This window comes from Ursus arctos, unplaced genomic scaffold (genome assembly GCF_023065955.2).
Source record: "Ursus arctos isolate Adak ecotype North America unplaced genomic scaffold, UrsArc2.0 scaffold_4, whole genome shotgun sequence".
Taxonomy (NCBI): Eukaryota; Metazoa; Chordata; class Mammalia; order Carnivora; family Ursidae; genus Ursus; species Ursus arctos.
Genome location: NW_026623056.1, coordinates 88,458,979 through 88,484,236, shown reverse-complemented (window position 1 = coordinate 88,484,236; position 25,258 = coordinate 88,458,979). Strand labels below are relative to the sequence as shown.

Below are 25,258 nucleotides of genomic sequence, written 5' to 3'. Positions count from 1 at the left end.
CCCTAAGGGGGCTTGAGAGGAGCCCTGATTTGTAGTGTCTGCTGATTTTCATGGTGTAAATACTCTCATCGCGATCACATTCAAGATACCAATACGTCACTGATGCGAAGTTGGGAAGGGACCTGTTCTCACCAGCCCGTGGGGAGGGGGCTCCAGCACACCTCTGATATGACCCACCTGTTTGTTGACAACCTCACTTTGAAGTGTGTTTGAGAACCCCCGTCCCAGGACCGTCCCCCTCACCTCCAGTAAGTCAGCTCAGCCATGCCAGGTGTCCTGGAGGAAAGCCCCTGAACCTCAGACCCTAATGGGGTTCCTCACAGAAGCATCCTACCATCTCTTCTCTTAGCTCTGCCAATCCCCTGGCAAAAACAAGACGCCTGCATCTTTCTATTCGAATCCCTTAAAAGAGTTTTTTGGTTTAAGGGAACACTTTTTGGGGGTTCCTTCAGGAAGAGCTCACAGCTGGGTTACAGCTTGGTCACGATTTCCTGGGTGACCCCATGTGGAAAACCAGTTCAATGGAGACGTGACTCTCGGTAGACTGAAAGCTGCCGGGGGACAACGGATTGGGGTTCACAATCCTCACTCCGCCTCCCCTCCCCCCTGTTGGCATGGGACGAAAGGATGACCCTTACGAGGAGGCGGTTATATAAACAAAATACTTTATTATTTGAGAAAGAAAAGGCCAGATTACAAAATCTTTATCCTTAAGTCTGTTCATTACCACACCAAAGGTTTATCATGGGCTTTAGTTTCTGTCACTATTAGGCTGAATCACATGAAGCTGCCAACTTTGTAGATAAAAAAGTCAAATATTGGCAATCTCATGTGGTTCAACCCCGTATAAAATGAGCCGACGGCTCAGATTCCCTTTGGCAGCAAGATGTTCCCAGTCACATGTCTGCGGATGTTACAAACAGATGTCTGAGTGATAAACATGTCCTGCTTGAGAAAAACATGTGCTGAGACACTGGAAATGGTCTCCTGTAGATACAGGGACTGAGTCCCCCAGCTCTGGCGCTGCTCTGCCCAGCTGGCCCCGCCGCCCAGTTCCACAGCCTCATGACACGGACGGACTCTTCTCTAGGAGACATCGGCCACTGCTCCGAGTGCCCCCCGCATGGCGAGGGAAGCCCGTGCAGCCCTGAAACCACATTGGCTTGATCGTTGCCAAGCGCCCCGAATGCACGACCATCCAGGTGCTCCTCTGAACCAAGCACGAGAGTCTCCATGGTGAGCAAAACGTTTTTTCACATCGAATCCTCCCATGGATTCTCTTTCCCAACTCGCGTGTCCTCTCTTTGCCTCTGGGCATTCTGCTCCGCGAAAACAAGAACACAGAGCTTGGGCGCTGAGCAGAAAGGAGCAGCAGCGTGTCCAGAGAGCCCACGACTCGACAGGGGAGAGTGAAGTCTTGTCTTGTTCACGACCAGGAGGCTTCATGAAGATCCCCCTCCCGTCCCCGCCCCCACCTGCCCCGGGCTTCAGCTCAGTATATGACATGTTTCACTTCACGCGGCGCGCAGACAAAAATAAAGCTTTCTTACAAATTACATTTTTTCCAGTGGATTATTTCTGCAGTAAAAGTAGCTGCTACATAAATCCCTCCTGCTCTCTGAAAAGGAGCCACATATTTCCAAAAATAGCATTCTTATTTTAATCATACAGAATAATTTGGGGCGTGGAGGTGGAGCACGGGAAGGAAATGGCTGGTCGGGGAGGTTAGTTGTTGGGGAAACAGTCGAACTAAAAAATAAAATAAGTCTTGTGTATAAACGGATTTAAAGGCATGCACAGAAATGGAAAACATATGCCATTTGTCAAGAAAAATACTGCTTTATACCTTTTACGTTACAATTCAGGAGAAAGCAGAGGCTGGATATGCCTCCGGATAATAACATTAAGTGTTTTATAAAAATTCCCAAATGTACAAAGTCCTTGCCAAATAATCATCCAGGCAAAACAAAACAGAAACAGGGACTGACCCTCTTCGACGTCTACCTGTAGGCATATTAAATGTAAATAATACACACTTTACAACGTCTTCGTCCGCCCTGGCGGACTCCGTGTTCGCAGAACGCCGCACGTCTGCGTTCTTATTTCAAATACACTTACAGAATTATCTTAAATTACAATATACAGTTCTCGTTAAATAGGACTCTGAGAGGATTCTGACAACAATTATTAAGATTACAATCATATATACACACTAACTTCTGAAATGGCACGACTGTCTCCCTGCACCCTCCGCTTCGCTGAACCGAAGAGACCACTTCTGCCTTTGTGATTCCTGGCTGCCAAAGGCAAAAGAAAATAAAAAAAAAAATAAAAAAAAAAAGTGTGTGCCCAAGACATGCTCGCTCCTTGGAGAATACCCAACGGCCTGAACGTTCCTGTCACGCGGCCTGCTCGGAGCCAGGACGGCTTCCCAGCGCTTCTTTCTCGGCCATTCTAATGTAAGAGCATCATAAATAGCGTGTTCCGGTCAGCAGGCTTTAGAAGCGAGAAACCACGCTGCTTTGGGTGAAAAGCCGCGGTTTCTGGTGAAATAAGGCCACTGCTTCTTGGGGACCCTCCTGGACGCGTTCAATCCCGCCTTTCAGGGTCCTTGGAGCAGTGGGTCGGGTGGCCGCACGCACTCGCAGTCCCTCGCGGGCCTCAGTCCTCCGTGTCGGGCTGCACGCCCAGGATGGCGTGCAGTTCCTCGGGGGTGAACCCCAGCAAGTTCTGCAGGTCGCACACGAAGCGGTACACATAACGCTTCCCCGACGTCTTGTGGATGATGTTCTTGTCGTAGTAATAGCGCAAGCCCCGGCTCAGCTTCTCGTAGTTCATCTTGGGCTTGTTTTTCCTCTTTCCCCACCGGCGGGCCACCTGAAAGCGGACAGGGGGAAGTGTTCAAATCTGCAACCTCCTTCACGTGCAATTAAGGAAAAGTGAAAGCCTTGCCCCCGGCGAGGAGTCTCCCGCCCGCTTCCCCTGGGAGAACTTGACCACTACAGAAGGGCCCCGGGCTGCAGGCTGTCTCAGCACCGGCACCGGGCACCGGGTCCCTTGCCGGCATCTCTAAGGATGGAGGCAGGTGCAGGTGGGAGCGTGAGGGCCCCCCACCCACAGCGCCGTCTGCTGCAGCCAAGAGTTCCCGAGCACGCTGGCCTGACACAAGGGAAAGGCTGTGTCCCCCCACCTCCCGGCTTCTTATTCCAAGCCCTACAGTCAACAGCTGCTGGGTGCGGTTCTGGGCCACGTGACATTCTGCATTCCTCAAGGCTTCTGCTTCCCCGGGGCGTCGGGCGGCGACCGCCTGCCCTCTAAGGCAGCCTGAGATCGTGGGCTTCTCCAACCCCTTCCTGGAGGGGCTGGTCTCGGACCTGCCCTCGGCCCTCCCCTCCAGGGTTTCTGAGTGCCCGAGCTGAGCACTGCAGAGCTGCAGCGGCGGCCAGGGGACCAATCCAGGCTGCGGGAGACTCACTCCCCACCAGTGGAAAAAGGCACGCAAGTTTCCCATGGCATTTTCAGATGGTCAGGACAGACCCTCAGTTCAGCGCTTGTGCCTTCTTATCGGAGGAGAGAGCAAGTCGCAGAAGCCTGCCCCGTGCCCGCGCGCACACCCACAGAGCACCAGAACTCTGCAGCGCTCAACCCTTCCCTGTGCCCCGAGAATTGAGTTTATGAGCCCAGAGTGATGAAATTGGGGTCCAAAGCCCAGAGACTGACTTCCCAAGCTCTGGCTGTACCTCGTCGGGGTCCGCGAGCTTGAACTCCCAGCCGTCCCCGGTCCAGCTGATGAACGGCTGGCAGGATTTGTCCGACAGCAATTCCAGGAGAAACTGCCACAGCTGAATAGGTCCGCTTCCTGGGGGAAAGGGGCAAGTCGCACGTTTTTATAGCTTTGAAGTACGGCAAAGCCTTTGTCCTTTCTACTGAAACAGGCAGACTGAGGAACGGGAGCCCCGACTCCGGGCAGGGTGCCATCGTGAAGGTACCACTCCAAGGTTGGTGACAGGACTGACCGCTTTAACGGCAAGAGGCTAGACGCCCAATCTGGGGTCTTCATCCCACCTCCCCCTCCTGAAAAACGGGGCACTTCGCCCTTGGTTGCTGAGTTGGGTCCTTCTGGAAGAAAATTCGGCGCCACTAACACTCGACATTAAAATTCTTCATCTTGGGGGTGCCCGGCGGACTCAGTGGGTAGAGCAGGTGACTCCTGATTTCAGGGTTATGAGTTCGAGCCCCACACTGGGTGTAGAGATTACTTTAAAATAAAATCTTAAAAAAAAAAAATTCCTCACCCTGTTTAATTGTTCCTTATGTAATAAGTTTCAGGGTTCATTTCTAGAACCACCCAGCAGGACAGGAATGGGGGTGGCAGAAAGGGCATTTCACCACAGAATGAGGCATGTCTCATGGAATCCCATATTGAGGCTTTCCTGCCAATGGCGGTGGGTAAATTGCTTAATCCAAGACGGTTTATTCAACAGCCACTTGGGCATTTGGGGTTGTCGCCATGGCCTCACTGCCTCTGGTGAGGTATGCTTTGCTTTTCACAGACCTTTTCTGGATTAATATTTAGAACCACCATCTTGTGAAGAACTACTGTAAAGATGAGGAACAGCTCAGAGGCCAGGTGCCCCGCCCGAGATCACACACCCATCCAAGCGCTGTTCCTCGAGACCCAGTGGCCATCAGCAATAAAGCTACGAACAAGGACAGGAGTTCTGGAACCAGACACAACCAGGTTACCCATGTGACCACGGAGAGCTGTCTACACCGAGCCAACTGTCCCATCTGCCGAACAGGTCACTGCTTCCACCCCCACTGGGCTGTCCCAAGGATAACCAACCATATATAAGCCTAGTTAACCACACAGACCTGACAGTCAACACATGGTAACTAATATTAAAATGAAAAACACCAAGGGGCGCCTGCGTGGCTCGGCTGGTTGAGCGTCTAAGTCCTGCTTTTAGCTCGGGTCATGATCTCAGGGTCGCGAGATCGAGCCCGGTGTCGTGATCCACGCTCAGCGGAGAGATCACCTTGGATTCTCTCTCCCCCTTTCCCTCTGCACCCTGCCTCCCACCTGCATATGCTCACGTGCTCCTCTTCCTCTCTAAATAAATAAATAAATAAATAAATAAATAAAAAACATTTTTAAAAAACGAAAGACAGCAGCACCATGGTTATTTATTTTCTTATCAAGCCCATTCCTGTGAAGGTTTGGGATGACAGAAAAGAAAAAAATCGATGCTCTGTAGTCTTATTTCAACCTATTGACTATTTTAAGAAAGGATTTTTTTAATCCAGTGGCTCCATATGGTCAAAATATGAAAAAAACACATTTAAGGACCCATGAAGCAATGAAAAAAAAAATCTTGGGTGTTTTTGCTAAAGTCCTGGAAATATTTGGTTCTAAAAACAGCTTTAATATTTGTCCCTTGCCTAAAATAGCTCTTGCCCAAATCTTAAAAATAAGATGGATTTTAGAAGCAAGCAAAGGTAAACAGTCCCTGTGTTGTTTGAGGCTGGCTCTGCTGTCCGTCCCTGGGCCAGTTTACACTCTCTGGGATTCCTGGAGTGGGTGAGTCAGAGCTGAAGCCTCCACGGGCCCGTGCCCCCCGCGCCTGCTGCTCTCCGGGCTGGCCGAGCACCTCCCAGGTGAGGGGGCGGTCCGTGAATTCCCATCCATGCCACTGAGCATGACAGTTCGTGCAAGCCTGGCCTTTTTAGAATTCAGGGGGACAGCCTGTCTGATTCAGGATGACAGCCACACACCAAGTGTGGGCTGTAGCTACAATGTGCTCGGACCAGAAACACCCTGGAGGAACAGGGCGCTGAAGCCGGGCCCCAGGGAGGGGACGGCGTGTGACACACTTACCCGTGAAGCCGGCCAGCACCGCCGCGGGTATAACCGGTTTGCCCTGCTCCACCGGGTCGCTCCTCTCCTGGATGTAGTCCTTGAAGGACATGGTCGGCTTATTGAGGCACAGGGACTGGCTGCAGTCATCCTCGAAGCTCTCGAAGGACGGCACTCGCTGCACATCCAGCAGCGACGACTGGCTGTTCCAGGACTGCAGCAGGGAGTCCGAGCTCTCGAAGCTGTCCGCGCCGTTCTCGGGGGAGTCACGGTCCCGGGGCTTCCCTGGCAAAGACAGCCGGGCGCAAACGCTGAGTCCTCCAGGACAGTGAACTGTCCGGGGCTGCCGAGGGGGGGCAGGGGGTCCCGCAGGCTGGGCTGGGGGCTGCAACACCCCACCACTCCCAGACTTCTCGCCAGGCACTCATCCCTTACGACAACACCCTAGACAACCACACCCCCCCAGCCGCAGCGGCACGGGCGGGTCAGGTGCGCCCTGGCCGGACGGAGTATTACACAGCGGTGAACTGTCTGTCCCATCCAACAGCACGGCTGGGTCTCAGACATCACGAGGAGCACACCACCGACACCAAAGAAAACCAACGCTAGGATTCCGTTTCTATGAAGCTCAAGGACAGGAAAAACTAATCTATGAGGACAAAAGTCAAGATAGCGGTTTCCTCTTGGTGTGGGGACGCTACTGACTGCAGGAATGTCATGTGCCTGCATCTTCTCCCCAAATATCCCACCGGGTAGAGGAATCCAGCTGGGAGAACAGGGGCCCTGGCTCATTTACTCTATACCCGTGGTGCCCAACCCGGAGCCTGAAACACAGCAGGGAGTCCCTGCGGACCGAGCAAATCCGTCACCTGCAATTGTGTTGGACAGCCACTCAGGAAGCAGAGGAGACCTCTGACCTCCTCCCACGGCCGAGCACAGGCTGCACCGTTTAAGAAGCTCCCGTGGCTGTCTGACCGTGGCTCCTGGGAGCTGACTTACCAGAACTGCCCGCGAGCAGGTTCAAGTTGCCGCTCGGGAAGTCCTGGCTGACCGCGCAGTAGTTGACGCTGACGGTGCTGAGTCGAGACTTGGGGAGCATCTGAAACTCCTGCTCGGAGCCCAGCACGCTGGGCGCTGACGAGGATGGACACACGTCCAGGAGGCTGCCTTTGGGGTAATTCTGGGTCTGCACGCCGTACGCTGCTTGCTCCACACCAAAGCCTGGGACAGAGCAATCGGATGGCAGAGCTATGAGGCGGGTGTGACGGGGGTCATCAGAGCCCCTCTGTGCCCTCGACCCGAATCAAATGCAACCAGTTCTGCGTACTCTACCCCTCCCCCGCCCGAAACCTCGGTGGAAAGTGGGCTTCGGCAGGTGGCTTTTCCACCAGCTCCTCTTCTCAAGCCACTCATGCTCTCAGTCAATTAACCCTTTCCCAAACGCTTGCTGTGTCTGGGCCAAGACACGACACCTCGTTGGCATTTCTACGGCTCTACCTCATCAAACGCTTCCACGTGACTCTGGGGGTGGCAGAGGTCACCGCCTCTTTCAGCTTCCGAGGGCAGTAAGGCTCAGAGAGATCGAATGATTTGCTACCCAGTATGTCACTTGTAAGGGAACATCCCCTCCCTCTGCTGGCGAGGGGACCCCCCATAACCTATACTCATCAGTGTCACTGACCAGAAGGGAAGACCCAGATCCCATGCCACTCCTTTAAACTCCAAAGATCAGAGCAAATTTAGAATTGCTTTCTACATGCCTCCTGTGCCTGGCACCCCTTATTTATTATGCTAGCTCTGAACGCAGCCAATCAGCTCGCTTCATTCCGCCCGTGCTCTCTGCACTGCCGTAGGTGGCCCTGGCCAACGCAGAGGTAACGCCAGCCACGCAGGCAATGTTACGTTTTCAAGTAGCCGCAGGAGCAAATTAAAAAGAAACGGGTGAAATTAATTTTAATATTTTACCTGACCCAACATTACCAATTATCATTTTAACATGGAATCAGTATCTTAAAAATTAGTAAGGAGGCATTCTACATTCTTTGTTCCATAAAGCGTTTCAGAGCCGGCACGCGTTGTATTCTTACCACACGTCTCAGTGTGGACCAGCCACATTTCAAGTGCTCAGTAGCTCCGCGGCCACGTGTGGTCACCAATGGGGCAGCATAGGCCGAGGCTGGCCTTCGGACCTTCCGCAAATTTACTTTTATTTTATTTATCTTTTGGGAGGGGGGTGGGAGTCCCAATTTAATAGAAAAAGTTAACACCAAGGTCTTCAGGGCAGAATTGATTGGACTGACCTAGTGAATTGCTATTAATCCAATGAGGGACCGAGTTGAGGTGTGAATTTTCTTCATACTGATCTTCTGTCTTTTCTTGGTTTTCTGGAAAACAGACAACGGGCGACACAGGATTACAGATCAAGGTTAAAACTATGCAACAAAAAACGTTTATTTCTAAATTACTGCTGTAACTAAATGCATTTACGCCTCACACTTAAGCTGACGGTATTTGGTGTCATTTGGTCTTTTTCAAAAACTAGAGATGGCAACCACGCGTTTTCTAATAACCAGAGTAAGTTTTCCAGAATGAATGCTACCACCGGCCAAGTGACACGTTCTACTGCACAACTGTAAATACCAGACTGTGAATTTAATTAATCCGCGCCGTCAACAGACAGTTAAATATTTATGAAGTGCCACGTGTCCCAGGGGCGGGGAATACAGTGGGTTAGTAGAGCAGACCCAGCCCCCGCCCTCTTGAAGCTAGGTTGGTGGCTTCGAACCCCATGTTTCTTCAGGGTGAGGTGAGCACGGCACAGAGAGGCCAGCAGTGCTGTGGGAACCTGACGGCGGTCGTGGTGGAAATGGAAAGGAAAAGGCTAGCATTCTGTGTGTGTGCTTACTTCCTACAGACACACTGAGTCACACGCACCCACAAATCCAGACCCTCAGACTTATATCCTGAGTGATGGGAAAACAGGCCCAACCTGCCGGTGAACAGAGTCACCAGAAACTCGTCCAATCAGAACTGCCCAAATTCAGGGAGAGTTTGGGAGTCTCCAACATTAAGTTTCCTTGGCCCTCCGAAGCCACAGCTGAAGAGAGAGGGTGTCTGAATCCTAAGGTCTTTTAAAGATTCTGAATCTGTAAGCGGTGCTGAAACTCAGTTTTAAAACCAAGTGAACAAGGACTACGGCTCTGAACTCTACCAAAGAACTAATTTGCTTAGAGTTTTAACCTAATCCCTCATTTTAATTTTTTTTGCCTTTTTAACTGGAAGTATTTTTAACACTGCTGTCAACACTCTTTTAAGGCCTAAACCAAGACTTTCTATATGATGAGAGTTCTTTTGTTCAATGGCCAGTCTCCGCATAATGTGTCAGTGTATAAATATGTATCAATTACGTCTGCATTCGTTTAAATACATAAAACCAGAAGAAATTCTTGTTGTTGGATTTCATTTGGTCTTAGGAAAATTCACTGTAAAATTCACGGGGTTTGTGAATAAAGGCTCCCCTTCATCGAGGCTGACTTTCTTCTTTAAGGTGAGCCACAAAACACGGGACGTCTTGCTGGCCTCCGTACCTGAGGCAACACGTACTCCCCTGACGCATGCCATCAGATCACCGTCAACAAGGTAGTGACTAAGGTTACTGCCTCGTGGCTATCCTTGATGCCACACACACACACACACACACACACACACACACGCGCGTGCGCGCGCGCACACACACACACACATGCGCGCGCACACACACAGACACAGACTTCAGTGGATTAAAAAACCCACAGATGTGACTCACTCCGGTGGCATTTTCAGGCAGTTTGAAACTCTACATAATTTGAAACCCCGACCGTACGATTACAGAGCACCGATCCCCCATCTCTCTTCCCTGCCGTGGCTCTCCGCAACGGGGAGGCGCGCAGTTCCTCAGCGGGTACCTTTGATCATCTGCTCCAGATGTTCCCAGAGAATGTCGCCCACGAAATCAGGAGCCAGCTCCAGAAAACGCTCCTTGCCCAGGTTACACAACACCTGGCCGTTCATGCCGAACCTCTGGAAATTGACGTTCACCAGGCTGAACTCATTGGTGGCCCAGAGAAGCCACTGGCACACTTGCTGCTCGGTCCACAGCCAGGGGTCTGCCGGGGAGGGAAGAAAAGATGGAACACAGGGAGAAAAGGGAGGGAGGCGCTGAGACCGGAGTCACTCCAGATGTACCCACAAAGTCCAGATGTGTTCCAGAGACCGGCCATGGGAGCAGGACACCCAGGGAAATGCTAAGACCCTAACGACAGTGCTGGATTAAGTGTTCAGTTAATGGGGTCAAAATAAAAATCAGCTCAGGTGAACCACATCCCTGCCACTCTGCAAGATGCCCTAAGAAAGCTGGGGGAAAAAAAGTCATCGCTAGCAACTGCGGTCAGATTTGTTGTGCTGGTACAACGCAGACTCAGAGACACAGCTCGAAAACGGGGCACTTACTCTTGGGGATGCCAAGGCGGCGCTGCTCCTTCTTGAAGCCACTGAAGGTAGCTTTTAAGGCTTGACTCATGACAGCCTTGCTGCACGGAGTTAAGAGAGGCAATTCACAGTTGGTAGAGTCTAGAAAGGAACCCCATGGGGACATTAGGACTTCAAGCTGGCAAGACCAGATAGAGAATTTAGGGGAGAAATCTTAGTTTTCAGGAAGGAACAATTTCAATCTCAAACCTTCCTTCAAAGAGTATAAATATTAACAAAAATTGGGGGGGGCAGCAGAAATTGAGAAAGTGTTACACATCTCATAACTACACTTAAAAATATCTAAAATAAAACTCAAGCTTTATTTTACTTTGCAAATTATTTTGCAAAACTTCATAAAAAAAAAAAAAACCAATCATCCTTAGTTGAAATTTCTATCTAAATCTCTTTTAAAAGTTTTAGACAATGGAAGAAAGCACACGGTTTTGATCCAAAGTTTTAAGGGTTGCAAATGCACAGTTTGACGTTACTTCCATTCAAGTAAGCAGCGGGCAAAAGGGGCTTCTTAGCACCTGTAAAGTCAGCACACCTGCAATTTTTAATGAAAAGCAATCTTCTCTGGATTCCCTCAGCAATTTCAAGAATGATGAATGACCGGCTCGGGATGGTATGCTTACGCAAGCCTATGCATTTTAATTAATTTTCTGGGCTATATTTTCTAGGCACCTACTTCATATGACAAAGTCATCTCTGGAATGTTTCCAACTAATAACCCTATCACAGTAAGTGCACAGGCATTTTCCGACTGCTATCCCTTTAAAAAATAATAAACAACGACATGAAGAACTACAGAAGTAAATGCAGATGGGCAAATATTAGCAAGTATAATTTGTTGCCCCAAGACTTCGGGGCTGGGGGATGATCTAACTAATCATGAGACCCCAGAATGAGAAGCTGGGGGGCACTTCCACGGTCTGCTTTGCAGGGGCCCCTGGGAGATGGGGCCCGGGCTTGCTACAGTGACGAGAGCATCACAGTGCGAGTTTCAGGAGCTTCCCTGCAGTCTGGGGTGCGTCTGGCAGAGGACGACATCAGGACTCCTCATGCTCATAAGGAAGGAAAACTCTCTTCTCCCAGGTCCAGAGCCACCATCTGACTTTTCAAACCAAAGATTCAAGACACCAACCTTGGTCGCTTACCAACAGTCATCTTTTTATTCACTGAACTATGGGAAATTATGCACAACTGATCAAGTCCGAGTAACAAATTACCATGAGAAATGGAATCCAAGCCTGTCGGCACCTCTTGGAGTGTTTGCTCTTCATTGAGAGAGGGGAAAACAGCAAACAGGGACCCATCAAATGTGTCAAAAGCTGGCTGGCGCTGCAAAACAGATGGAAAATGAGCCTGAAATTAATATTTAAACTCACTTAATTACCTGTTTGAAAAGTGGTCCATGGGTCATCTTACTGATACACCCTGATGAAATGGGCAATTACAAAGCCATAAAAGGAATTGACCAGTCGATGCTCCGACCAGACTTCTTTTTTTTTTTTTTTTTTTTAAAGATTTTATTTATTTATGTGACAGAGAGACAGCCAGCGAGAGAGGGAACACAGCAGGCGAGTGAGAGAGGAAGAAGCAGGCTCCCAGCGGAGGAGCCCGATGTGGGACTCGATCCCGGAACGCCGGGATCACGCCCTGAGCCGAAGGCAGACGCTTTAACGACTGCGCTACCCAGGCGCCCTCCGACCAGACTTCTACAGTCAAAGCGATGGAAAGGATTCTATTTTACTCTGGATCATTGCATTGACCTCACGGAGTCAGAATGACTGGGAGTTTCTTTTTAATGGCTTAATTTCAATGAATAAACTATGCAAACAAACCTAAAAATAATGGAATTTTAGAAGAACAGTGCTGGGTGGGGCTTAGAGACCAGCTGGTCCAAACACGTGGCCCCTCTGCCCCATCAGAGGGAAACTGAGTCAGACTCTCAGCAGGACAGTTTTAGTTTTAACTCACTGCAGTTAAAGCGGAGGCAGATGCTGAATGAAACGTGGAAAACAAACAGTGAGCGAAACTATTTGTGGAAGCATTTATTTTTATGTTTAACCGTGAAACGCTTTAATTGAAACTAGGCTTTTTTTCCCCCTCATCAATTCCAGTGGTTCAGAAGATAGTAATACATATGAAAACATTCCTTACGGATTAATTTTATAAAAGTAAAGATTTTGAAAAGACCCCTGCCCCATCAACTAAGGGGAAGATTTCCAAAGGAAAAAAAGGTTTCAAGTAAAACTATCTACAGCTTAGAAGGAGGAAGAGGACAGAGACACAGAGAAAGATAAAACCCCACACACAGTGTCGATCTCTGATAATTCATCTACCATTAAAGAAGAGATAGCCTTTAGTGTAAGACCCGTTTATAAGTAACAGATAAAGTCTTGATTCATCGCTGCCTGACTTGCTGAGGAACAACGTAAAAGATGGTTATATTTTTCCAACATAAACTGGAAAGCCCATGTTATGTGTAATACAATGACCCATCTGTTGAGTCATCAATTAAAAAAAATGTGCAACACATTTACAAATAAAATCGGTTTGTGTGCTTTCTTCTTAGAAATGCAGAACAATGCATGACGCATTACGTAAGAAGGCAGGCAGAAGTTGGAACGCCGCCGAAAACACTCAAGACAATGATGTCCCAATGGTGTTGGAGCCCAGCCCCCCGAAGCCCAAGACAATACTGTCCAACTGCCAAAACCCTACGGGAAAAAACAATCAAGTTCGAAATCTGTATCTAGATGTATAAACCAGTTCAGGGCTAATTTTGGTGACGTAGCCAATCAGTTTTTAAAATTCCCACTAGCCATTTCCCCGGGTGACCAAGAAATGCCTCTCCTTTCCTGACTGGAAGTTCTTTTTTTAAAATCAGGAAGCAGAAAGACAATACAAATTCGCACTGAGTATTTCAACATATCAATTTCAGCAAAGACTGTTTCTTCTCCAAACCCAGAAATCACATGGGCATCATCAAATCCTTTTTAACTTATAGGAGAATTTTTCTTTCCAGGGGTGCGGCTGTGAACTGAATACCGCATTTCTTGTACAGTTTCCGCCACACTGAAAACATCTGATCAAATCAAACCAGAAAACTCGCGGTTTGAAGTTGCATGACCTTCATGATACTCGAGGAGAGCCTGTGCCCATTTTTGGCTCTTTGGGCTCTCCCAGACAAATAGCCCGCTAAGGATTTACAAAGGAAAAGATAACACAGCAGAGACACATCACTATGTATGCTTGCAAGAGGCCAATCTAAAATCGCGGCCCTGAAACGTGTTTATTACACGGTGCTAAGAAAACAATTCAATCTCACTGTCACATTTGGAGAAGGCAGAGGAGAAATGATCAGTTCATGCTACTCAAGAACGTTGCCAAAAGGACCTGAGATAGAAGCGACGTGAAATTTGGTTATTATGCACCAGAAAAGGCTCCTTCATCATGCATCTGTGTTTTGGTTTACACCAACAGGCACCTGTTCTCTACGGCAGGGTGGGCACTGCCCCTTCTGAAGGGACGAAACCCCCACAGCGGGGCTGGTTTTCCACCTCGCAGCTCTTCCCTTTCCTGTTCTTCAACAACCCAGCCCATCACCCTAGAAACTCACGGGTGAACACAATGGCAGTGGAGACAGCTTCTCCAGCTCCGTCCTATTGAGAATCGTAAGATTTTTCACCTGCCAGGAGTCTCAGAAATAAACCACAAAGGCCTCCCCATCTGCAAATTAAATGGTTTCACATCTTGGAAGACAAGTAGAACAAGCATCAGGAGACCTATTTTATAGCTTAGAAAACCGAGGCCCAGAGAGATTAAGCAAACACTCCAGAGTCACACAGCCCGTAAATTAAAAGGCTGGGCTAGCACCAGTCTTCTAGGACCCAGCATGTTGTTTTTTCTCCTAGAGACTGAATTCTCCAATGTTCCCTAAAGAGTTTTAAATTAAGACTTGCTCGCTTACCTTGAGTGTCCCTCTGTAACTGTTAGACACGGGGGCTACCTGGTCCATGTTCTTGAGTCCAAAGTCATTCATCTTTAAAAAAAAAAAAAAAGAAAGAAAGAAAAAGGAAAAGACATAAAGAAAGAGTCACGGGACAACAAATCACGCACATTTCTAACAAGTCTTTATTGGCTCCATCAACCTTAATTCTGGCAGAGTCTGTCAAGTTCTAGGGCAAGACAGGTCATTCAAACCTGAATGCCAGTTCTTAGGTAGAAGGCCCTTTTCACAAAGGGTATGCCATTTAAGTAATTAAATAATAATGCCGATTCTGTCCTGAATTCCACTTAGAGATGAAGCACAGATAAAGTCACTTTCTGGCTGGCTGGTCAGGGCCTCCCAAGGGAGCCTGGCTGGGGTTGCTGAGCCAGGAGGACCTCGTCTTTCCAGGACAGTAGTGGAGTGAGCTGCTTTTCACTGCCATGTTCATGGTCCACTCAGGGTGCAGAACACTGGGTGGGGGGGGGGCAGGCACAGGCCACCTCCGGTCTGCTGTCTGCTGGGGGAGACGGGGAGGCAGTCCGCTCAACCTGGGAACTCCTGGTAGATCCAGATCCAGGTTAGCACGCAGGAAAGAGCCTCAGAAATCCTAGCCCCTCCTGAGGCTTTGAGGAAGCACTCCCAGGAAGGACAGACAAGGTTCCCAATCGGACACTGCTGGAGACCGAAAACTGAACTTGGAGCCCTAACATAGGACTGGCCAGGTAAGTTCTATATTAATCAGTAAGAAAGGTACCAAGATAATGCCACCAGAGTGGTATATAAAAATACAGAGCAACTAAAACTAAAACTCATTTCCATAGAAGCTGGGCTAGCATCAGTGATGGTAAGTAACCTTTACCCCACGGGGCATGACTCACCCCCCAGCTTCCTGGCTTTGGAACAGAAGGTCTATAGGCAGCTTTACAGGGTCCCCCTAATTGTCTTTCCCCACGATCTCCCCTGGGCGCTGCCACCTGTTATAACCAGGAACTCTGAGTAATTAAAATATTGTGCAATTGATAGGGCTTATTGGAGGTGGCAAGTAGGACATTTCCCCATGACTACTTCGAGGTTGTGCTGTTTTCTCTTTATGATCAACATTATAGCTAACTACCACTACTACCACTACACACACACACACACACACACACACCCCTGGCTGGAGAGGCAGCGTGGGAGGAGTCCACACCACAGAGCAGGCAACAGGCACTGGGGAAGGTTGTTAAAACCCTCAGAGTGCGAGTAATTATCATGGTGGCCAGTGAAGGCTGGAAAACACGGACAATGAATGAATCGTCCTATGGGGCGAGAGGGGAGCTGAGGAGGGGTTGTCCTGGATGCAAAGTGGGCACACTGGCTCAGAATCTCCACTTAGTGGGTCACATCATCCACGCACACTCAGGAATCACTAATCACCACTAAAGATCCCTGCAGGGACAGGATCCCCCTGACAAGAGCTAAGGCCACACTGGGCGACCACACATTCCCACTTCACTGACACTTCTGAGAGATGGATGTTGTAACATTTTACAGTGATGTTGTATCTTCCAGGGCAAGGGAGGCCCAGAGACCCCCGATGACTTGCCCAGGATCACACAGCTACTGCAGGGCTAACTGAGGGGGCACAGTGCAGATCGATCCCAGCGGAGCTCCTTGGGAGGGGGACCGGGATGATGAGGCATGGGCCTCCTGCCACCCCATCATTAGGGAGTGGAGAGCACGTACAAATACTATGAGACCACCGCCCAGCTCACCACTCTACCATGGGGCGTGCTCCTTAACTCGGAGCTTCACAAACTAAATCCTGTTACCTGTTGTTAAATAAACCAACCTCAAACAGGAGACCCACATGAAAAGACATCTTAACTGCTACCGAGGATCCCTCCTGAGCCCCCTAGGCCAGCTCTTTTTCTAAGTCTGGTTTGCAGACAACTTGCTGACTTTACTGTACAATTTTTAGCCTCAAGGAGATGGACAGAGAATTGGTATGGAAGGCAATGGGTAAAGCGCGCCTGGTTTTTGGGTACAAATACCAGGAGAAAAGGCAGTCTACCACTCCCACGTAAAGAGCTCTAATTACTAGCCACAGAAGAGAAGTCTTTTGTTGTCCAGCTTTTAATTTGTTTTGTAAAAACCATGTGGAATCAAAGGGTCCCTCCACTGGTTTCAGGGAGAAACTAATGAAATTGAAGTTCACTTATGTTACTCCTCAAAGCTTGTTAAGTAAGGTGCGGACAGGTCAAGTTTCTCTACCCAAATCAATTTCAAATTTAGGTCCTGGCAGTGTTGCCCTACTGATGGCGCCTTTGAACAACAAAAAGAAAACCTGGCAGAAATGTGTGAGCTGAGAACAGTAAAATTTTAAAACAAAGAGGATTTGCCTAACAACAGTATCCTTCCTGGACCGAGAGATCCTTCAGGCGAGCGATCAGAGCAGAGGCTTGTATTTAGGTAAATTAGAAAAACAAAAGCAAAAACCAACCCGTATGCCACTTTGGAAGGTTGGTTTGCTCGCTCTTTTTAAAGTTATCTGTTTAGAGAGAAGAATGACTAACCTCAGAAATGAGTGAATATTTCCCTGCAGGGCCCACAGTGCTAACACTTACTGTACTGTGATATTACTCAGAATTTTAATAAACCTTAACTCGAAGATTTATCTCCCTGATTGGTGGTGCTGTGCACAGGCAGAGAGCGCCCAGGCGCTTCCATTGTCCAGGACAAACATAACCTCTCACTGATGAATTAAAATAAATTACCTTTATCTCCAAAGGGGATTGCTCACTTCTTTACTTTCTAAATAAGTAGCTCGTCACTACCCGTGTCAGCTACCCTGAAACTGACTACAGGCCAATATTTTAAAAGTCTACTGTGCTTAAAAAAGAGAGAAAAGAAAAACAAAATCCAAAACAAAATAAAAAAACCCACGTACTTAAAAACGTTAACCTTTCATTCAAAATCCTTTAAGAACACGAAAATAAAGGCAGCCCTGCGCACCCACACCCGCATTTCCGACAGGCTTCCACGCTCGCCTCGCGGCACCGAGGACCCCCGATCCAGAAGTCCCGGGGCGCCCCTGGGGGTCTCGCCCTCCCGGAGCCTCCCTCTCCCGCCGGCCCCGGCCGGGCCCCCGAGTGGCCGAGCAGGTGACCCGGGACGCGGCTCCTTTTCGGGGAGCTGCAGCCTCCAGGTGTTTTAGGCGCCGGGCGCCCCGGATCCTACCGGGCCCGGCGCGCTCGGGTAAGTCACCCGCAAAGCCGGGCGCGCCGGGGCCCCTCCGACACCCCCCACTGCGGCCCCCGCCAACCCCGCCGCGAAATCAACCCCCGGGGCGCCCTCTGGAAGAAGCCCCCCACCAGACCCGCATTTCCTTTCAAAAACAAAAGCAAGTGAAACAGGCGGGCGCGCCCTGCCCGGCCGCTCGGCCACCCGCGGCCGCGGCCCAAGTTCGCAGCCTGCTCGGCGCTTCACGGCCGGGCCCACCGGCGCCCTGCCCGGGCCCCCGCCCACGAACTGCCCCCGAGCCGCCCCGGCACCCGGAGCGAGCCCGAAGCCGAGAAACAGTCGCCGACCCGCCGCGACCCCGGCTGCGCCTCGGGACCCGGACCTCGGGGCTACCCACGTCCCCCGCCCGGGGTCTGGGTCCCCAGGAGAGGAGCCGCGCAGGAGGGCGCCCTCCCGGACCCCCGGCCCGCCAGCTCGCGCGCGCCGGGTCCCCCTCTTACCGCGCCGCTTCGGGCTGGGCCGGCGGCGACTCCAGGCCGGGCTCCGCGGTGCGCGTCGGACGCGGACGAGGGCGGTGGTGCCGGGGTCCGGGCGGCGGGCGCGGACACCTGGGCGGGGGGCCGGCAGCCGGGACGCGGGCCGGGCGCAGGCAGGCGGCTCCGGGAGCTCGAGGATGGGGCCGCACCGCGCTCTGCGCCGCCACCGGAGGAAGTAACCGGCCAGTCCCCTTCGCGGCGCGCTCTTCAGAGCAGGGGGAGGAGGGAGGAGGGAGGAGGGAGGAAACACGACAGAGGGGAGGGGAGGAGGGGCAAGGGGGAGGGGGAAAAGAGAGGAGGGGAGAAGATAGGAGGAGGAGAGAGGGGAGGGGTGGAGGAGAGGAGGAGAAGGAGGAAGAGGAGAGGAGGGAGGAGGAGAAATGAGGGGTGGAGGAAGGGAGGCGAGAGGTGAGAGGAGTGGAGGAGAGGGGAGGGAGAGAGCAGAGAACGGGTGGAGGAGGGGAGGAAAGAGGAGGGAGAGAGGAGAGGAGGGGGAGGAGGGAGGAGCGAGGAGGAGAAGGAGGGGAGGAGAGGGAGGGAAGAGGGGAGGGGTGAGGACTAGAAGGGAGGGGAGCGGGGGCGGAGCCGGCTCCTTCCGGCCCGGACCTCGCTCCGCACCCCCTGTCACCTGGCTTCGACCCTCACCCGCGGTTCTGGAACCGCTGTGGGTCGGGGACTGGAGGCCCGGCGCCCCGCGCGGGTGTGAGCCCCGGGGGGTCAGGCGGAGAGTCTCTCCTGGGAGGATTAGGTTTCCTCCCCTTGTCCCGAGGGGTGGTGGCACCCAGTGGCCGAGGGGCTTGGGTTATAAGGGGCTCATTCTGGCCCCACTCCTGAATCTCCTCACGCCCTTATAATTTCTCATGATTCTATCATGAAAAGCCTCTAAAATGCGTCTGAGATGATAAAGGTCCGAAGTGGGCCCTTGGCTGGGTCGCTGAGCCTGCCCGGCTCCGGGAAGCCCCACGCCTTGGGCGTCGTGTGAGGGGCGCCCCCTAGAGTTGAGCGGTGCCCGGACGGTAACCAGCGTAGGCTGAGCGGCTCCGGGTGAATGCTCGTCATTCTCCAAAGCATCGCTGTCCCCACTGAAAGTGTGAGGAAACGGAACCTTAGGGTAAATCACCCACTTGCCGGATCATAAAACATATGAATGGGAAATTCACGGCTGAAACTCAAGTTTATCTGAGTAGCAATCACGGTCAACACCATCACCCCTACTGCTGGTTTCTATTGCTAGCAGAAAATACTTGAGTCCGTGCCTAGAAACGCGTGCATTTCCTACTCAGCTTCTCCACATTTTGGAGAAAAATTTGGATTCCTGAAGGTGGCATGAAATAAAAGAGCCCTGCTTAAGGAAGGCCAAGGCACCGAAGTTGGCGCATCTCAGGGACTGCAGTGCTGGGAAGGGAGAGGAGCCGGCTCCCTTCTCTGTTACCAAGGCTCCCTGTTTCCATGGCAACCCTAACTCTGGCGTTACCCGGATAACTGAGATACTATTGCGCTGTAATGTTTCCAGGCACCTGAGGGTCTTCCGGTGCAATCCACTGCATGGGTCAGTGGAGTCTACACAGCTGATACAACCCGGGTGCAGGGGAGTATTGATATTTCTAGGAGACTGATTTGATTCTGATGGCTTCTTAGTTTGTATTCAGTCCTGGATCAGAAATCATAGATAGGTCAAGAAGGAGTTTCATAAATGGAATGCAGATCCATAGTAAGTTACCATGGAGACGGGAAGAGTATGCTACTTTTTTTTTTTTTTTTTTCCCCACTGTAGCAGAAAATCCTGACTCATCTTGTGCGGCAGCTACGGCTAATAGAGGGACTTTTTCCCCGAGGCTACTTGCTCAGCCCTTGACAGCGTCTGAGAAGCTTGATGCCTACAGCCAGCCTGTTAAGTTCAGCTGCCCCAAGTGGGACTGCCCTTTCCGTAGCACCCGCTACCATGACCCTGGGCGTTCAGTCCAAGTGCAGAGGTTCCCTGAATCATTTGACGTCCACTGATTCTTCCACTGAGGCCATCTTCCCTCCTGGAGGGGCTGGGGCAGGCTGGGGGCTTGGGGGGGGGAGCTCTGCTCAGGCCGGGCAGTGTTCCAACATATCTGAACAGAAAGATGTCAAAAGAGGAGTATGGGAGAGAATCCGTTCCTGACTACGATTTTACCTTCTGCGCTGACTTGTGAAGCCTTGGGCTAGTTCTCTCCTTTACAGAAGAAAAGGTGATTATAGAACCCATGTCATCAGGCTGGGGTGAGCATTCTCCATAGAGCCGAATGTGTAAGGAACTTATCAGAGCCGTGAGTACAGTGGTAGAGAGAATCTCAAAATGATATAGCTATTACGTTTCTTTTCCTAAGCTCTTCCCTTTTCATTTTATGAAAAACCCTTGGGAAAAAAAATAGCATATACATGAAAACAGAAATCATCCCTACCCTTTCCGATGTCATGTGTGAAGCCCTATTGAAAATCATCTGGACAGAGGCATAAATGGCAGAGCTGAAAGAGGTGTGGGAAGCCGGGGAGAGGAAATGGGGTCACATGCCACCAAATCTTGACTCCAACCCAAGCCCCTGTCACTCCTTGCTTTCCCTTCCGCAGAGCCCTGGGCCCATCCACGCACCTCTGTGCCCTGGATTCTACGCCATGGCTGATCCCCCTCTACGCTTGGACAGTCATGTGCACATAATAAAATGGCTTATCCTAGCTCTGGGGCGATATCACGGTTCCTAACATTTTTTAACCTTCCTGTTATTAGTCGGTTTCCTAGTTACTCAGCAGACTAAAACCTGGCTGGCTGAAGCCTGTGATTATTCACCTATTATGGCTTGATTCACAGGGAACACCGAGCTTTACAGTAAATTAAGCCCTAATAAAAGTACGGCCCTTGTGCTTCAAGATCAAAAGTCGAATGTGTTAGAAGGAAATGAAACGTCAGAAGGCACACGGGGTGAAATGATTGGATGCACTATGTCAAACTGAGTTTAAAAGCAGTCTTAACTCTTTTCCCTTAAGAAAGAGTAAGCTCAAAGAAGAGAAAAGATGTATTACAGTAGAACATATGTGTTTAAATGCTAAATGCCTAGAGACTAAAATGCAGATAAGAGTTCTTTAGAATCCAGACGTAATTATTAAAAGTGATTAGCTTACCAAGTCATTCTGTAAAAAAAAAAAAAAAAAAAAAAAAAAAAAACCAAACCAAAAATGCTTCCTTAGAAACACATCTGTATTTACCTGGAAATCCAGATGGTAGTCAACATACATTATGTGGTGGCTTCCACTTACAAGCTAAACAGACGTCATTTGGTCTGCGGTGTATCATTTATTCATTCAGCAAACATAGTGTCAGCTGCTGAGCAGACAAAGACCAATGAGGTTTAGCCCCCGCCCTTGAAGAAGTACAATTGAGTCCACAGTCCTGCCAAAATCACACACAGTCATGAGACTTTGGAAATCCTGGAGGTGGGGGTGGGGTGGGGGAGGGGAAATGCACTTGGAGATAGAAATCACTGAATTCGTGCATATTCTGATACCTGCCTTTCCTTGCTGACCTTGTACCCTGCGGTCACCGGGTGGGTGGTGTCTGACAGCAGCAGTGAACCCACTGATGCATGTTGGGGTCAAGGAAAGGATGAAGTTAAGCTCTCTAACACCCACGTACCCCCACCTCCACGAACGCACACCATATATGTACTATCCAAGCGGCCCTCCGCTCTCGTCCCGTTGCAGGCTGGTGCAGGTACCAGGAACCCCAGGCAATCTGGGGTCGTCTGGCAGCCTCCCAGCCTCCCAGCCTCCCAACGGGGTGGTCCCAAACTATGTAAGAGCAAGCAGAATCTCTCTTCTTCCTGAAGATTTTTGGGAATAGCAAGCCTGGAACTGTCCAAAGCTCAGCAGCTTCTCCCGATGGCCCATTATAATTTCTTTTGCTGTTGGCGGCCTCATTTGTCCATTGGGTTCCCTGTGGGTACGAAGGCATTAAAAACACGGTAGAGCCTCTGATCTTAACCTCTGAAGGGTAGCTTGTAGGGTCAGAGTCCCTGGGCCAAATCCCAGCTCAGTCTTTCACTAGGCATCCACTGTGGCCCCGGGAAAATTGCTTAATCTCTCTGGGCCTCAGTTTCCTTCTCTGTCAAGTTCGATTAATAGCGGTGCTGAGATTTCTTCTAGGGCTGCCTGAGGATGAAATGAGTTAGTGTTTCTCACGCACTTAGAACGACGCCAAGCACACAGTGAAGTCCAAGTGTGTTGATAAACAAGAAGCAGTTCCTCGGACCCTGGAGAGCTTGGTCCCACCATCCTTTCCAGCATCTCCGATGGCTGTCTTGCTCTACACTCTGAGAGGGACTTTGGTTCATGATAAGGAATAAGATCAAGACCAACGCCATCAATAGGAGCCCATGGGTCCCTTCACCATAATTCTCTTGCCTTTGGTGGTAGAATGAAACACTGAATTTTAAAATTGGAAGAAACTTTAGAGATCTGATAAGTGAGACCAGGTCCTGTTTTTATAAGGAAACTGAGGCCCAAGGAGGATCAATTCCTTACCCATGGTCATGGGGCTATTTCTTGGCAGGGCTGGGGCTGGGGCTATTTCCGGACCCACCTGTCCTCCTGCCCCCCTTAGAAGGCAGTACTCTTGGCGTATACAAACCACCTTCAGAATTCACCGTGATATTAAACTGCATGATGACATGCTTTAGGCAAGTCTGAACAACAAAAATAGCAAGAGGGACCCTTTATATTCTGTAAAATTGATAATCCCTAAATAAATGCGTCTGAAGTGTGAGTCAGACCTGCACAGATATATGATTTTGTAGTTGTGTGTGTGTGCTTTTTTCTGAATCACAAAATGATTCCCACAGTATGCACTGAACTGGATAAAGCTCAGAGCATCAGCTTGACTATTTACCTTGCAAACTGGAACACTGAACCACAGGTCTTCACACAAGCAAAGAGTTAGTCATCAGTGTGCCCGTCAGCCTAGCCAATGATTAAGTAAGGTTAATTGACACGTCACTTTGGTGACAAACTGAAACCCGGATTAACGTTTTGAAGCTAAATACTGTAATATGCTTCAGCAGGCATGTGAATAAATCACTAAGACATTGGGATATTTACTTGATGTCCATTCTTTTGAGGAATGGTTTTTCGATTGCTGCAAGATTTCTCCCCACTACTTTGCACTTGGGAATTTCGGTCTCTATGTCTATTTCAGACCCACTGAGCTATTAGTACCTCTCGTTTGTAGCTGTTGTGGAAATCTCACCTCCTCCCGTACTTTCCTCCAAGTTAATGCTTTCTTCGCCTCTAAATGCCGAACTTCACCACTGCACTTGGACATGCACTTCCATTCGGGTTGAAGATGAGGAGGAATGCCAACCCTCCACCCCTACGTGTCAAGGGAGAGACTCATCAGCGCCTGTCTTTTGGAAAAGTCTCACGGAATATCAGAGGATCTCCCTGTTCTGGCAAAGAAATACCCCTTCATCAAAACAAAGCAGAGCTGACTCGCAAGTTCATGCTGTAAGAACATTCCCCCCCTCCCCCCACCCTGCCCGCAACTTCATGGCTGGAGAAGAGGACCGGTGGTAGGACCAGGCTTCCACTTGGCATCTTGAAATTCTTAGTAACCGTCTAAAACAAGAGGTCCATTTCCCTTTTACACTGGGCCCTGCAAATGATGTACTTGGTCCTCAGTTGGGACATTGGGCCCAGGCCTTTCCCCACCCCCAGGGAGCCAACAGCCATGTCACAGGCAGAGACCGTGTCGTCTTGCAGCATCTTCAAACTGTCCTTTCTTGTGTGACAAAGGGGGTTCAAAATACACTTAAAAGTTTTTTAAAAGATTGTATTTATTTATTTATTTATTTATTTGAGAGAGAGAGAGTGCATGCTCGCTCCAGTGGGGAGAGGAGCAGAGGGAGAGGACCCTGAGATCATGACCTAAGCCAAATCAAAAGTCAGACGCTCAACCGACTGAGCCACCCAGGTGCCCCAAAATGCACTTTTAAAAGGCTTTTCTGGCTAGGCGTCAATACTTCCATTGGGAATAGAAGTCACAAAAAAGCACTCTGTGTGTGTGTGCGTGCACACACACACACATACACACACACACACACAAACCTCTGTGGAGATAGAATTCGCGTACCATAAAACTGAGCCATTTAAAGTACACAATTCAGTCATTTTTAGAATATTCACAGAGCTGTGCAGCCGCCACTCCAGTCAATTTTAGAATATTGCATCACCTTAAGAAGAAACCCTGTTTCCATTTTTTTAAAGATTTTATTTATTTATTTATTTATTTATTTATTTATTTATTTATTGGGAGAGAGCACAAGCAGGGGGAGCAGCAGGCAGAGGGAGAAACAGACTCCCCACTGAGCAGGGAGCCCAACACAGGGCTGGATCCCAGGACCCTGGGATCATGACCTGGGCCAAAGGCAGATGCTTCACTGACTGAGCCACCCAGGCACCCCAGAAACCCTGTTTCCATTCGTTGTCACCCCATTGTCCTAAAGTCCTAAATAACCACCAATCTGCTTTCTGTCTCTAGACCTGCCTCTTTTGCACATTTCACATGAAGGGATTGCACATGTGGCTTGTTGTGATGGGTTTCTGTCACTTGGCCTCGTGTTCGCAGGGGGCATCCATGTCATAGCAGGTGTCAGTGTTCATTTCTTTTTGTGGCCAATATATCCCATGTCCAGTTTCCATTTGCGGGCACCCGCGGAACCGCTGGCCTGTGCAATGACGCTCACGGCATCTTTAGAGCCCAGAGTGGGCTCACCCCTGATGTTCTCTTGGACCAGCCCAAGCAGGAGATTAAGAGTCGAAGTCATGCCAGGCAGGATGGGGCTGGGCTGGCTGCACCTGACCACCCACCCGACCTCCCACCAGGGCTTGTGGTTCTGGTCCTCCGGTGGTTGGCCACCCCAGAAGCAGCTGAGCTTCCCTCGTGGAAGGGAGACCAAGGAAACTGGTCTTCTGAGCTTGAGTGCCGCTAGCTTGAGCTTGGGAGCTAGAAGATGACTCAAATTGGCAAGTTGTGCCTACTTGTTTCTTTATTTTCACCCTGAGCTTTGGCATTTGTGCAGAAAAATGAGTAGACTATTTCTCTGCAAGAATCACTTGCTCTGG

General features: G+C 50.0%; 1 protein-coding gene across 2 annotated transcripts; it reads right to left on the bottom strand.

The window, feature by feature from the left end:
• Positions 1-648: 648 nt before the first annotated feature.
• Positions 649-18,311, bottom strand: ETS2 (ETS proto-oncogene 2, transcription factor). 2 transcript variants are annotated; one of them, XM_026502787.4, is made up of 10 exons: positions 18,086-18,311; positions 14,343-14,414; positions 11,596-11,707; positions 10,346-10,465; positions 9,802-10,002; positions 8,158-8,241; positions 6,857-7,078; positions 5,879-6,142; positions 3,741-3,859; positions 649-2,877 (listed from the first exon to the last, which is right to left on the bottom strand). In XM_026502787.4, the coding sequence occupies exons 2-10, from the start codon at positions 14,412-14,414 to the stop codon at positions 2,662-2,664; spliced, it is 1,410 nt and encodes a 469-aa protein (XP_026358572.3). In that variant the 5' UTR covers positions 18,086-18,311; the 3' UTR covers positions 649-2,661. The 2 variants fall into 2 exon arrangements, with proteins under 2 accessions (XP_026358572.3, XP_026358489.3); XM_026502704.4 differs by lacking the exon at positions 10,346-10,465 and having other exon boundaries at positions 18,086-18,185.
• Between the last annotated feature and the right edge of the window lie 6,947 nt (positions 18,312-25,258).